This window comes from Phyllopteryx taeniolatus, chromosome 11 (genome assembly GCF_024500385.1).
Source record: "Phyllopteryx taeniolatus isolate TA_2022b chromosome 11, UOR_Ptae_1.2, whole genome shotgun sequence".
Classification (NCBI taxonomy): domain Eukaryota; kingdom Metazoa; phylum Chordata; class Actinopteri; order Syngnathiformes; family Syngnathidae; genus Phyllopteryx; species Phyllopteryx taeniolatus.
In genome coordinates, this window is record NC_084512.1 from 6,281,422 (window position 1) to 6,297,550 (window position 16,129).

At 40.0% G+C, this 16,129-nt stretch overlaps 1 protein-coding gene across 4 annotated transcripts in view; it reads right to left on the reverse strand.

Annotated features, from left to right (window-relative positions):
* Window positions 1-16,129, reverse strand: part of LOC133485533 (inositol polyphosphate-5-phosphatase A-like) — a 211,900-nt gene that overhangs the window by 18,954 nt on the left and 176,817 nt on the right. For all 4 annotated transcript variants that reach the window (XM_061789372.1, XM_061789370.1, XM_061789371.1 and 1 more), the window contains one exon: window positions 14,371-14,444. In XM_061789372.1, coding sequence (XP_061645356.1) covers window positions 14,371-14,444 — 74 coding nt within the window. The remainder of the gene's footprint in view (window positions 1-14,370; window positions 14,445-16,129) is intronic.

Below are 16,129 nucleotides of genomic sequence, written 5' to 3' on the forward strand. Positions count from 1 at the left end.
AGTTCAAGGGCACAGAAGGGCATCATGCAGGGGATGTCAATATTCGAAGGGCCTCCATCGGCTAAAACGTCAGAAACGACTCGCAGCCTCGGTTGCAATGTTTGTTTGCGTTGTCAGGGGAGGCCTGGAAAAACACAACATAACATACACATACTCGCAGGCGCACAAAAGATCGGCCAAATGCTATCAATAAAGCGGGGTGTTTGCTTCAGTTTGTCGAGCTGGGATGCTCGCAGGCACAACATTGGCACAGCGCAGTGCAAACAGAGTAAAATGCCATCAGTAGCTCATTGCTCACAGCTTGCTAGGGTTCAGCTATGACATGTGTAGCATTTAGTTTCTCCACACGAAGGAAAGAAGTCACAGATGGCCTGAACTCAATCCTCTCTGACAAAGATTGTTTTCAACAAAGCCCTCCCTTCAGTGGCATCATCCCGGGCAATGACACATGACAGTGGACATTATTCAGCTATTATCGAGACAATGGCCCCTCACCAATTTCACAGGCTCTCTAGTAGTTAGAATGATGGATGTGCAGATGATTGAAAACAATTTTCGTGTTCAGTAGATCAGCTGTTTTTCTTCATGAGCCATACACCACGGCACTGCTTTAACTAAACATTGTCTTACAACGACTTTAGTAAGTCTCCATAAATGGAGCGAGTGCCTCTGAATCCCGACAGAATGACTGGCAGGCAGAGAACAAGAAGCCTCGGTTTATGCTACAAGTAACAGAAACAGTGGCGCAATCGGACAAACACAACCAAATACAAATACAAATATGACATGACTCATGAAGTATTCAGAAGCCAAGGAGCTAGCCTTGTTAGTAATGGCTTTGTCCTAAAAAAAAAAAAAAAAAAAACTATCTTGTGTTATATTTACAAGACAACAGCCTTGTATTTTTTTGAAAGGTTTCACATACAGACAATAATGCTCAAAAATTAACTTCCCATTCACAAGGAGTGGCAAAAATGGCTGAAAACGCTGTGATGATGTATGTATATGCCAGAACTGTAGTTGGCAATGACATTTTGTAAAAAACAAAAAAAACAACTCCTTTATTGTGCACTAACTAACTCTCTTTGTGGATGAAGATGTATTTTTAACACACTTTATTGGCATTTATGTCAATGAAGACTTTGGTAAGTAATGCGACTGCTGGATTCAATTGTGGTGCAAATGCACACTTTGCTGGAGAAGCACTATTAGCACAAATGAGTTCTGCCATTAATGTTTTGGTTGTGAAGTATTCGTGCATGCCCACACTGAAAAGTTATAAATACATTCGCATGTCCTTTCTTTTCACAGACAACCATTTTCAGCGCTTCCATTACATTTACAGGCAAAACAATTGTTTTAAAAAAACTTCCACTGTGAGACCACCAAATTTTTCAGTTAAAAACAGGCTCGTCGAAATTTCCACTTTAAAGAACTATCCACTGCACTGGACATCGACTCTGAATTCACACACTTATTAGGAGTTGAGGTATTGGTAGGCGGCCATTTGTGTGATTATTCATATCTTCCTACAGAAAGGGCAAGGTCACTCTCCCTGGAATAGTGTCTAAACTCCCACCGTCTGTCTCGCCTCTAGTGTTGGGGGGAAAGTAAGCTAACATGGCCAGGTTGGTTTTTAGGGGCGCTTTCACTAAGCTTCTAGTCACCCTCCTTGTGACCCCAGAACAATGGTCTGCTCTTCTCTCCATCCATGTCTAGACTTGACAAACACCCACACATAAGAGCAGCACCATTCTTGTGCATTTCATGCATTCCCATCATTCTATCTACATCATGACAGGTAATACTATGTATTCAAATGCATACTTTTTCTGTCCATTAACCACAGCAATAAGTGAGTCCCTCATCAACATGCTTTAAAACGAATATCAATATATCAATCTATGTATCTATATCAATATCAAGGTATCAATTATTATGCAATTGGAGCAATCACTCCACATTGTCTGTTCCTTACGCAGGAACATGCAGCACACTCACTTTAGGCCTTCACCTTCACCTAAGCCCGACGCACACTGAGCGATGCAGCTGAACGTGACTGAAGTGGACCCTCGCGAAAATGTGGAGTTGGCAACTCTACGCCACACATCAAGCAATTGAGCAATGCACAGCTACCAAACGGAAAAACTGTAAACCTGTATTGGATTCTAAGGTGCCACAAAATGATGAACATCATAATGATGAATAAAAATAATGAACCACAAAAACATGGCGTGATTGTCGCTTAAGAAGCGAATTGCTACAAATAGTAAATGAAATGTGAAAAAAAAATACAGAAATATAATTAATTATTACTGTAAAACACTAGACATAAATATATAATATGTACACAGTACTGTGTATATTGTACTGGTACAGATTGGGGGCTGCCATTGGCTTAGCCTTGCGTACGCTTAATACACGGGAAACCTTTTTTGAACATTCATGTGCAATTTTGACTGGCTCATAAAGTTTTAAATGGCAGCAAAACTAGTAGCTTACAGTCAGCGACTCATGAAAGCTAGTTGGTGAACCCCGAACACTGTGCGGCATTTAGGCCACATCCCTCGGTGTACGATGGGCCATAGGGAACACCTCTGTTTCAGTAGACTATCTGTTCAAACCTTCACCTGTTAAATTTGTTTGGCACAGGGAAAAACCAATCCGCGTGAAATGCTCCCAGTAATACCCATTGTGCTTCCGCTCAAAGTTATGTGTGCAACAAACACCACAGAAAATGGAATACAGAGGAACATCTATTCGAATGACCCCCAAGGTCGTACAAATTGGAATTTGGATCTTAAGTTCAAACTGGCGTCATGCATAATGTGACACAAAACCTCAGCAAATCTATATTTTTATTTATAACACGGTTTGTGTTTTTTGGGCATGCCTTCTAAAGGTCAAGGTTAGGTGGAAGGTTAAGTTTGAATTGAATGTGTCAAAGTTCCTGGTATCAAAAGGTTCCTGTGGCCAATGTGGTTTATGTTTCGACCTCACCTCATAGTTCAGGGTATCTTATCCACATGAGACTGATGACGGTGGGTAGAAGAGGTACTGTGTTACTATGTTGCTCATTACTGACACTTGATGGATCTAAAAAGTCACTGCAGGGAACTCAACCTTTTCAGTTTATGTATTAGTTTTTATCTTAATCAAAGTTTAAAATATTTTGATACCTTTAAAACCTAACCCTGACACTTTATTTAATCCTGGTAAGGCAATTGAAAACTGATTCTCATTTGCAATTACAAGCTGGCTCCATTCTTTTTTTTTTTTTTTAAATATATACATACATTTTATTCAAAAATGCATGTATATGAAAAAAAAAAAAAAAGAAAAAATTATTTTGCCTTCCAGCTTTAGAGGACACCAACTCACATGCCTTTTATGGAATATGTAACTTGTAACTATATCACTTTGTACAGTTTGCATTATGTATTTGCTTTTATTTTGCTTTGTTTTACTCTGCTGTTTGCAGCTAGGTCGGCATTGCATATACCTTACCTTAACCTGGCTAAATTGAGGTTTAAAAAAAAAAAAACATCGCAAATTTTAATTGTGCACTTACAAACAAACAAACAAACAACATACAACAAAACAGACAGAAAGGGGGCTTCATTTGCTATCTTGCACCAAGGCTCGAAATAAGCAGATTCGCATTGCAATTTTTTGCCTGATAAAATCACACACACAATCACAAAAGCAAAACTGTGAATCACAGATTTTTAAGTTCTTCCTCTGAGAGCAAGCGGTGTGAGGCATAACTAAGCCCAGAGTGGTGGAGCGGGAGCAGGCTGGAAAAACTCAGCGTTCGCCGGGCCGAAGCCGTGTGAGGAGCATCCGCCAACGAAGCAGCATGGTCCGCAGGAGGCAGACAGAGCCGGCTGGGCCGTCTGAGTCTCTAAGGCCCTCGGAGGCGTGACCCCACGCAGGCGTGCGTGACCTCTTTGGCGAAGACAGGTTGGAGGACCCGTTCGCCCGAACACTGGCGTGAGGCCGGCCAGCAGGGGCAGGAGTCTCTCTTTTCATCCATTCTAAAAATAACTTCTTGTAACGACTGAAACACTGCATATATAGAGTAATGGCGGCTACAGTGGTTCATGGAATGTGAAACGTAAACAAGATGAAATGGTAATGACAGATGTCTGTGTCAACCAATCAGTGTTCGTCAAGCACAGACTGCCCCCTCAAGTGTTCCGGGAAAGTCCAGAAGACCCTAGATGCTTGGAGGAACTAAATAAGACCCTGGGGGAGCGTTTTGTACTTGGGTCGTTGCTGGTAGAGACGGGGTGAAGTACCAGGATAGATAGGGAAGTGCTTGAAAAGGTTCCCGAGGTGGAAAAGGAGCTAATATTTTAATTCAAACTTTGCCTGTACAGTTTTATGTTGGGGACAATTCGACCATGGAAGGGATTTGTTTGGTGAAAAATCCAAACATCCCAGAATGCTTTGTGTTCCTTAGAAGTTCCACTGTATTTACAATCCCAATTCCAATGAAGTTGGGGCGTTGTGTTAAACATAAATCAAAACAGAATACAATGATTTGCAAATCATGTTCAACCTATATTTAATTGAATACACTACAAATACAAGATATTTAATGTTCAAACTGATAAACGTTATTGTTTTCAGCAAATAATCATTAACTTAGAATTTTATGGCTGTACCACGTTCCAAAAACGCTGGGACAGGTGGCAAAAAAGACAGAAAGTTGAGGAATGCTCAAGCAAGAACGGGAAAGAATTCCACCTACAAAGCTTTAACAATTAGTGTCCTCAGTTTCCAAACATTTATTGAATGTTGTTAAAAGAAAAGGTGATGTAACACAGTGGTAAACATGACCCTGTCCCAGCTTTTTTGGAATGTGTTGCAGCCATAAAATTCCAAGTTAATGATTATTCGCTAAACCCAATAAAGTGTATCAGTTTGAACATTAAATATCTTGTCTTTGTAGTGTATTCAATTAAATATTGGTTGAATATGATTTGCAAATCATTGTATTCTGTTTTGATTTATGTTTAACACAACGTCCCAACATCATTGGAATCGGGGTTGTATTACTTGCTTTTGCAAACTTGACCGGAGAGAGAATATTTCTCAAATATTTTTCGAGATGAATCCCAATGAAACAAACAACATGTTCTAAAAGATTATTTTAGACAATCACTTTTTAAAAAATGTATTTCCTTGGCAGGAAACTGATCGGTTCTTCTATTTACCAGATGAAGCCTTTGTGATGTAGGAAATGGGAGACGTGCATTCAAGTAACATTCAAGGACATATTGATGACTGATTTAAGGCCACCTGACAAGCCCTATGCACTGTGACATGACTTTGCACACCATTCTTTTTTCAGTGCTTTGCTCCTGCCAGTCATTTTCACAAAACCATTTTCTGATTTTTCCACTTTTCCAGTTCTGTGCGACAATAAGCGCTAATTCAGTTTTATATAACTGCAATTCAGTTTTATGTTACTCGAGTTACTTTGAGTACCTTTATTATGCATTACTCTTATCGTGTGTTGGAAAGACATTTTCCGTAGCTTCTTTCCTTCTTGGAGGAACAGTCACATTGCCGTCATCTGTCTTTTTCCATGTTTCCTTTCATTTTGCTTTGCTTAACTTTCATTTTCATTCCCTGAAAGCACTCATCATTTGCCACATGGTGGAGTTGTGCTGTTGGTCGATGTCACTCAAAATCTTTCTCAAAGCCCATTTCCGTTAACCATGTTACAGGGAGAATACATTCTTCCACTGTGCTCTCATTGTCCACTGCATTCCCTTCTGACGCTGGGCTCCCGATTTAATTTTTGCATTGATTTTGTACAGAAAAGGGGCAAATAAATTGGATCACAGGAATACTAAAAGCTTTCCTTTAAATCAATCAAAATGCATGCATAAGTTTATATATAAGTGATGCCGTGGTATGTTTCAAGGGATATATACTGTATAATATAAACACATGCACACGCACGCACACTCATCATTTCATGAATGAAAATTAAAACTACCATCATTTATAATAAAACCACACTTGGTTTATAGTCTAATGTCCATGCGAAGATAAAGACCTAATGGCTGGTTGCTCTCAGATATATTTATTATGCAGACAAAATTGTCTGAAGAAATGTGAAGCTACAAATGAACACTCTCACTCAGGGCAATATTGTCCTGTTCACGGCTTAGTCTTTTTTTTAAGTGCCTGGACTTGCGCACTTCTCAGAAACACATTCTCCCATACAGACTTCTGACGCCACCGTTGTGCTTAAGCTGTGAATGAATGCAAACACAACAAAGAGGCGTGAGTCATTTGACAGCTGAGGCTGCCTTCAAATCAAGGAAAATTGCTTTTTGCTGAGACTTGTGAATATCATTGAAATTTGTGAAAAAAAGATGAAGCATTTTAAAAATTTTCAATGCCTTTTGTCACAGATGCAGTGTATGTCGGACAGTCCGGACATGTGAACAACTCTGGCCACAGTTACACTTTGAAAGAGAGCATTCTTTTTTTATTCTGCTCCATGCAGTTGTAGGTGATTCTCGTTAACAAACTGTGAAGAAGTGTGCTAGCACCAATATTCTCCGCCAACAAATATTACGGCTAAAACCCTGTAATGGTCAATTCACTCTTTGATCGACTCATTATTTTTTGTTCAATCTATGTGTGGCCACGGTGGTTGAGGAACTCAGCTCTAAATTATTGAAATCAACTAGCTTGTTACTTTAATAAGCACTGGTATGGTGGTAAAGTCATGGTTGGGGGGATTGGTTTGGTTGGAGAGCTGAGCCTTCAAGTCAGTGTATAAGTCTTTGCCAGTTTTGGCATACTGCATGAGACTGTTGTAAAAAAATGGAAAAAAAAATGTGAAAGTGGTAGTTTAAATAAATTTGATAGCTTCCTGGAAGTCTCTTTAAAAACATTATTAGTACGTATATATGTGTACACTGTATACGTGTGGCATATATTGTAACTGCACCCAAACTTCAAATGCAATATAATGTTTCACCTTCCCAGGGTGTTGACTTATGACAACCTCTGAAGTACGTAAAATAAAATTAGCTTGTAAGTCGATGCGAGAATATACGCAAGGCCAGATTCGACAGAGAACGCCCACATTTTAGGGTTGCTCCGCCCAGAGCACGTATCTTGCATGAAAGTGTGTGAATGAAAGACCTAGATTGATGGGCGAATCTGTGTAGCCAGAAAAGTGCGCAGCTGTGCGCTTTCACCTCTTACGCACATTGGAGAATATGGCCTATACAGCATACTCTCTCCCAATACTCCAAGTGTCGGTGTGTGCAGCCCTGGGGCTGATCAGTACATGGCAGCCGACTGGCTCCAGGTCCAGCTATAACAAGTCGTGGGCGAATTCCTCACCTCTGTCTTAAGTGCTTATACTTGTCAGCAACAACCTTGACAGACAATTTTTGAGAGTAAAAAGATGTGCATCATTTTACCATTGCGCAGGAAAACCTGATATATACCTATACATAGAGTAGATCATTTTCCACTTGAGACTATGTGAGTCCCGGGATGCACATGTTATGGAAACAATGAGTCCCAGCCCTGGAACAACAAGTCCCTGCAACGTATAATCACAGAATACAGACACAGGAATCCTCCGCGACATCGCGGTTCTTGCTTCACAGTCCCGCTATATTGCAGATTTCTATTACAGTTGTTACTCTATTTTTTTATACTGTTTGTACAATATGTTTGTGTTATCCATTGCTCTTACGCTCTCTCAGTATGTGTTAAAGCTTGTCACAATACCAAAATATTTAGACTATATTTTCCCAAAAACTTTCAAGATAAACGATAGTATCGTTGATGGTTTTTTTTTGCCACTGATATTATCATATTAGAGCACAATAAAGAATTGTACAGATCTTACAAATTCTGCCCTGGTAATCAAACAGCATGACTGTGTAATGTTCTCTTATTAATGAAATAAAAGTAGGGCTGCGTTTCACAATAAGAAAAAGTTAATAAAAAGAGATTTAATGAAACAATAAAAATATGACAATATATTGGGGGAGTTGAATGTAGGGCTGCAGCTAACAAATATTTTTGTACACGAGTATCCTACTGAAATTTCTATCGAACAATTAATTATTTGGATAAACTATATTTTTGCTTGGATAAAGAGCAATTTTGAATACAAAAGTGAAATAAGATATTTCACTTAATAGCGTACGACTAATTGGTTTCCTTTTTTCATAGAACCAAAAGTTTTAATTTCTTGAATTCACATTGTACATAAAAAACAAAGGCATTATTATTATTATTATTATTATTTTAAAGCATTAACAGCCTTTTGTGCATCTTAACTTAAACAGCTGGCATGTTAGCATTTTGTGACATCTTAATAATTTAGGTTCATGGTTGTGCATTTATGAGCTTGGATCAACTGACTAGGAATAGGACAAATATTCTTTGCACGAATACGAAGTATCGGAAGTGTTCAATTTGTTCAAACTAAAGTGAAGAAACTTTGAAAGAGAGAAATATTTTCTTAATCTCCCTTCACCAAAACCCTTCTCTATTTGGGTACACGATGATGATACATTTTACTCTTATTCCTCTCTGGTTTTCACCTACTTGACTCAAAGCTTTGCCACTTACAGATCATCAGATTGGATATACAGTGGGTACGGAAAGTATTCAGACCCCGTTAAATTTTTCACTCTTTGTTATATTGCAGCCATTTACTAAAATCATTAAAGTTAAATTAAATAAAAAATGGAATTGTTGAAGTTTTTGCAGATTTATTGAAAAAAAAAACCCCTGAAATATCACACAAATATCACCGTAAGTATTCAGACCCTTTGCTCAGTATTTAGTAGAAGCACCCATTTAGGTTAATACTTTTTGGGAATGATGCAACAAGTTTTTACACCTGGATTTGGGGATCGTCTGCCATTCCTCCTTGCAGATGCTCTCCAGTTCTGTCAGGTTGGATGGTGAACGTTGGTGTACAGCCACTTTCAGGTCTCTCCAGAGATGCTCAATTGGGTTTAAGTCAGGGGTCTGGCTGGGCCATTCAAGAACAGTCACGGACTTATTCTGAAGCCACTCCTTTGTTATTTTAGCTCTGTGCTTAGGGTCATTGTCTTGTTGGAAGGTGAACATTTGGCCCAGTCTGAGGTCATGAGCACGAGAAGGTTTTCGTCCAGGATATCCCTGTACTTGGCCGCATTCAGCTTTCCTTCGATTGCAACCAGTCCTGTCCCTGCAGCTGAAAAACTGGTGCCCCTCATTTTCCTCTTGATAATACCCCATAGATTCGTAATGGGGTTTAGATCCATCGAGTTGGCTGGCCAGTCAAGCACTGTGATGGCATGGGCATCAAACCAGGTTTTGGTGCTTCTTGCGGTATGGGCAGGGGCCAGGTCCTGCTGGAAGATGAAATCTGCATCTCCATACAGAACCTCAGCAGAAGGAATCATGAAGTCCTCCAAAACATTCTGGTAGACTGTTGCGGTGACCTTGGATTTAAGAAAGCAGAGTTTACTAACATCTGCACTGCACATTGAACCCCAAATCATGACTGACTGTGGATATTTCACACTGGATCTCTAGCAGCTTGGGTTCTGTTCTTCACCCGTCTTCTTCCAAATCCTTGGACCTTGATTCCCGAATTAAAGGCACACTTAATATTCATCAGAAAAGAAGACCATGGACCACTGGCCAACAGTCCAGTCCTTCCTCTCCTTGGCCCAGTTGAGACGCTTCCTACGTTGGCTCAGGCTCAGAAGTGGCTTGACCGAAGGAACCCGACAGTTCTAGCCCATCTCCCGGATGCGTCTGAATGTGGTGGTTTTTGAAGCTGTGACTCCAGCTTCATTACACTCTTTCTGGATCTCTGCTAGGTTCTTGAATCTTCTCTGTTTGATAATCCGCGGAACCCCACGGTCATCTCTTTTGCTGGTGCATCTTCTCCTGCCACATTTTGTCCTTCCATTGATATGCTTGGACACAGGACTCTGTGAACAGCCAGCCTCCTTAGCTATGACATTTTGTGAGTTACCCATCCTATGGAGGGTATCAATTATGGTCTTCTGGCCAGTTGTCAAGTCTGCAGTTTTCCCCATAATGAACCCAACTGAGACAATTTCACCAAACTGAAGCAATTTAATGACACCTGGGGAAACCTGCGCAGGTGGTTTGAGTTTAGTAGATGATTAGTGTGTGACACTGAGTTTAAAACATTTATGGCCTGTAAAATTTGGGCTGATTTCTTCACAGTATTAACATTTTTTGAATTCCTGATTTTGTCGGTTTTATGAGCTGGAAGCCCAAATTATGTAAAAATAAACAAATACTTGAAATTGTTTAAATTGTGGGCCCTCAATCTATAATCTGTGAAAGTTTAACTTTTTGAAAGGAATTAAGTAAAATAAATAAACTTTTCCATGATATTTTTGGCATTTTTGGGAAAGGGTCTGTACATAGGTAAGTAATGTGTGTCAGCGGATGCATATTCACCATGCTTTATGTGTCCCTGATCATTTTTGTGCGTCTAGGACATGGGACGCACATCAAACGAGATCCCTGCATACACACACACACGGAGGCATACCCTGGAAAAAGGCAGGGACCTAAAAGATGTTTGGAGTGTCATATCCATTAAAGGCAAACTGGATCAACGAAACTAATGACATAGTAGGTGCATGCGCTACATCTTGTAAGTTGTCAAAGCAAAATATGAAGTTGCGTTCTCAAAAAAATTGTTGTCCGATTCTGCTAATAGTGTCTTTTGGCAACATCCTCTCTAATCTCTCCAGCAAGAAACCATACCTGCATTCTCATAAATTCCTTACAATGCCTTCCGAGGTTAGCAGAAAATATTTGCCATAGATGTTTCATTTAGTAAAAGCTTGAGATCATTTTTAACCACACCTATAATAATAGTAAGTGGAATCAGAAGGTAAATGTGTTTGTGCAATCTTTCTGTCTTACTTTGTGACTAAGTGCACCACAACACAACAGACAGAATTCACTTGCAGATGAAATGTTTGTGAATAGAATTGATTTATAGATTTGAACAAAAGTGAGCCGTGTGTGTGTGTGTGTGTGTGTGCGCGCGGGTGTGTGTGTGCGTGTGTTTGTGTGTGTGTGTGTGTCTCCCTCCGTTGAGGTTGTCTTCTGATGGCCGCCACTAAAAAGAGTAATTACTTCACAGATGGTGAGGGGCTGGTCTGGAGCAGACTATGTGATGGAGAACAATCATTGAGGCTTGATTGCTCAAGAAGCACAAGGCAGACCTGACAGGAGGAGGGTTCCAGAATGTGTGATGATGAGTGTGTGTGTGTGCGTGTGTGTGTAATAGAAATGGGAGGAGGGGACTGTTTAAGTTTAACTAGGCCACTGCGACCCATTACAGGGTTGACAATGATGTGGTTTGTTACACACACAGAGTAGATCAAATCAAATTTCATGTGCTGCTTCTGGGTTTCATCTATTTGATTCATCATCACCTCAAGTATGAGGAAATCATTTGTATTCGTACACAGTAGCAGTCTTTCCTCCCTGTGGAAAGATGATTAAGTATTATATGGATAGGTGCAAATGTCATCCAGTATAAAAGGACAATAAATCCACATGTCACTTATGCAAAGTGATGTAAATGGGGGCCCCTGATTAAGACACAGAGTCATTTAAAAAACAGGGACCGGCAGAACCTTGACACACACACCTACTATGTCTCACGATCTCTCTCTCACACACAACACACACACACACACACACACACACACACACACACACAGACACACAAACTCAATAGAAAATTCAACACTGAGCAATTCACACAACACAGGCACTTTGATAACGATAGGACTTCAATCTCTCTTTCTCTCACTCTCCCTCACGCACACACAGTCACACACACACACACACACACTAAAATCCCCGTAGCCCTATGCCTGCCACCCGAGCAGTTTATCAAGTAATTATTGTTTGATTACAGCGTTTCATTATCTGCACTGATTGACTCACAACCAACGGCAAAGGTCAAGCGCCATTAATGCGGTGCTCCCGAAACATATTTCCACGACGACAACGTGTTTGCCCTCACTCTCCTCTGAAAGGGCTAATTGCAAATGCATTTGTTTGAGGAAAGAAGAGAGGAGACAGCATGCTCCAAATCCCACTGAGACAGAATATTAATCCCATAAAAAGAATTCACAAACAAAACATGCAAACACATTGGAGCAGTTTTGGGCCAATCAAAGAGAGATCTTATACCTACCATGAAATCAATCAAGGAAAAGTACTGAATTACATTTACTCATTTTGCTATTTAGCAAGATGGTCAACTTTTGAACTATATTGTATATATATCATAATTCCTTGAGGATAAAATCGAAATTTCAGTCTACTTTAGGTCATTAAAGGCGTAATTTCACAACAGGACATTGTCCCTGGACTAGGAACCTTTGCAGACTTTGTGTTTTTCCACTCTTCTGAAAATAAATACCCTGTTAATTTTTCAGCAGTCAAAGACCCTGCTGGTAATGGGAAGTTGTACTTCCGTGAGACCAAGAAACATTTTCTTTAGGGCAGGGTCTGCAAAACTGAAAATTTCTGATTGGATGACCTAACCAGTAACAGTGTAATGTTGAGGCTTGAAAGCAGAGCTCGCTATTAGCTTAAATTTATCATCCAAAAATGATCGAGTTCATGCAGTTTCTGTGATTTTGTGTTCAGGAGTTTTAGAAAATGAAGGATACTGTGTGTAACTAAGCCAGAAGAAGTCGCAAATATACTGCTCCACCATTAATTTAATAAGTCTCCCTTTTTCGTTGTACTCATTTAAATTGCAAAAAAAACTGAAGTGTGATTACACGCACACAAACATAGATCTGGGTGTTGTTGATAAATGGTTTTTGGTTTGCATAGTAGAGTTTCAAGTTGCACTTATGGATGTAGTGCCGAACTGTATTTACTGACATTGGTTTTCTGAAGTGTTCCTGAGCCCATGTGGTGATATCTTTTACACATTGATGTCGGTTTTTGATGCTGTGCCGCCTGAGGGATCGAAGGTCACGGGCATTCAATGTTGGTTTTCGGCCTTGCCGCTTCCATGCAGTGATTTCTCCAGATTCTCTGAACCTTTTGATGATATTATGGACCGTAGATGATGAAATCCCTAAATTCCTTGCAATTCTACGTTGATGAACATTGCCCTTAAACTGTTCGACTATTTTCTCACACACTTGTTCACAAAGAGGTGAACCTCGCCCCATCTTTGCTTGTGAGTGACTGAGCAATTCAGGGTAGCTCCTTTTATACCCAATCATGGCACCCACCTGTTCCAAATTAGCCTGTTCACCTGTAGGATGTTCCAAACAGGTGTTTGATGAGCATTCCTCAACTTTCTCAGTCTTTTTTGCCACCTTTCCAAGCTTTTTGCAGCCATAAAATTCTAAGTTAATGATTATTTGCTAAAAACAATAACATTTATCAGTTTGAACATTAAATATCTTGTCTTTGTAGTGTATTCAATTACATATAGGTTGAACAGGACTTGCAAATCATTGTATTCTGTTTTTAATTATGTTTAACACAACGTCCCAACTAAATTGGAATTGAGGCTGTATATATAGTGGTGCAACAGTCCATGTATCTGTATTGAATTGTTCGATACAGCGGTCACGGTTCGGTACACACTAAAAGACATTACTTCATTTTATATCAACCTCTGACCATGAGGAGCTGTGGTAAACTAGTCCGCCTTACGCCTTATTGTTGTGCGCAGATCCACGATGCTGCGCCTCTCACAATCATTCCAACCAAGAAAGGGTGCGTTCGGAAATTCACCATGACGCCCGAACTCTACTCTCAAAATATACGGTCGTGAGTGTAGCAAAGCAGCACTGGAGGATATTTCCGAAGGCACTCCGAACTGCCGAGACAGAAGCTAACGTGCCGATGCAACAGCTAGTTCCGTAAACCCACCTGATATCGAAAATCCTCCACTTTCAAATTCCTGCCTAATTTCTACATTAAAAATCATGCATTGTTACATAATATTCTAGTTTCTTGAGAATAATAAAATAAAAAATAAAAACAACAACAAAAATACTTCCAGTATACTAGTACATTTGTGTTTTCTTACATGTTAAGTTTATTGTGGGGATCAGGATTTGTGCGGGGTAAATGTTTGATTTAGTATGAACTGAATTAAATAAAAAACAGCTGCATCACATGTATTCTCTTGAAGATCAATGTATGATAAGTAAGCTGATAATATATCTCTGATCTTTGTAAAGTTCAGAAACTGATTTTTAGAGCAAAAGCAGCAGTACAGTACTATATGAATGTCCTTTGTCTGTGCGTGTGTGTCCGTGTATGGAGCCATACCTGGGAGGGAAAGATATTTCCAATTCATGCAGTCGATCCTTGAACACTGACAGCTCTTTGTCGTACTCTAAAAGCTGTGGCGAAAAGAAACAACAAATGAAAGGATGCAGGGAAAGACAAGTGGCAAACAAAGTTCCATTACATTGGTTCTTCATTTGCAGCAAAGGACAACTGAGCAATAAGCTACTCAAAACCTTAAAATTAATATTACAACAATGAGAGTATGTGTGTCAATATTAAGCATTTGGGAAACCCGGTGGGTGTTCACAAACAGGCAGGCAATGACAACGTAAATTTGATCTTTGACAGCGTTTCTGATAGAAAAGCTGCAATGACACAAACTACTCATTATCAAGAAAATCCATTGGTGACTACTTTGATTGATTACTATCTTGCCATTATATCTACCGCTTATCCTGAGGAGGGTCGCTGGGACATGGAGCCTATCGCAGCTCACGTGGCGTACAAGGCGGGCCACAATTGCAGGGCTGACAGATAGAGACAGCCTCTCAATCATAGATCTGGACAGTATTTACTGTGGAGAGAACCATGAAAAAACTCGCCACAGAAAAGCCCAAGCTGAGGTTTGAAACTGAGGCCTTGTGGCTGTGAGGCAAAAAAGCTAAAATTGCCTGTTTACATCATGTCCGCATGGGCTGTTGTTCACGTGTTCAGGCAACACTTGCACCTCTCTCTAAATTGCACATCCACAAAGTGGCATTGAAATGCATGTATGAAACTTATAATACAAAGTAATAATGTATAATAAATAATTGGTCGATACTTTGCGGATTTCATTTACTACGGGGGTTTACCGGAATGTAACCTCTGCAGTAAACGAGGGTTTACAGTATAGCCAATGTTGTAAAACTAAATACATTTATAATAATAATAATAATAATAATACATTAACAGTTGAATCAATACATCAATAATTAAAAATGTTAATTAAGAGTTATGAGGGAAGTCTATAAGATGCATGAGTCCTCGGGACAAATACCATCTCAACAGCTCTCTTAACAATGGCAACAACTGACAGCATATGACAACTTTGACAACACTGTGTGTGTGTGTGTGTGTGTGTGTGTGTGTGTCACTGTCCGACAAGGTGGTTCTCTCGCCACAGTGCCAGTCCATCCACACACTCTTCATTAATCATGTCTCCTCACCCAGCTGTACTCACTCGCTAGAGTGTACACAAACGCGTCCCCTAATTTACCCCCTTTCACAAAACCCATAAATCATTAGTGAAAAGTGCAATTAGTGGCTTCTTGTATACATTAATTGTCTGGGAGATGAACAGGTAGCTATAGCACCTGCATGACTGCCTCCCTGAGAGACTGACAGCGATGTTCTCTTAGTAACCCTTGGAGGGCCTCGCTCGGGCCCCGTCTTTTCCTTTCTGATTGAAAGTCGTCAGGTTGGCTCTGGAACAGTCAGCTTTGGTTGTAAAATGGGCTGTGGTACATTTTTCAGAGTGGGGGACAATTACTGGCTTAAGATCTTGCGATGAGAAGCACTTGACAGAAACTGAACAGGCGACTGGACATTAATGACATTACATTGGTGTATTACATATGGCGCCCCGTTGACGGGTACATGATGAAATATCAAAAGAGATGACTTGGTGTACGTGGGTAATATTTGGAGGAAAGTGGAAACAAGGAAGGAGGAAGGGTGGTAATAGGAGTGTGTAACTATTGCCTAGCCTGACAAATTCTCGCTGTCTGCTGATATGATGGCGCGTAAACTTCAAATC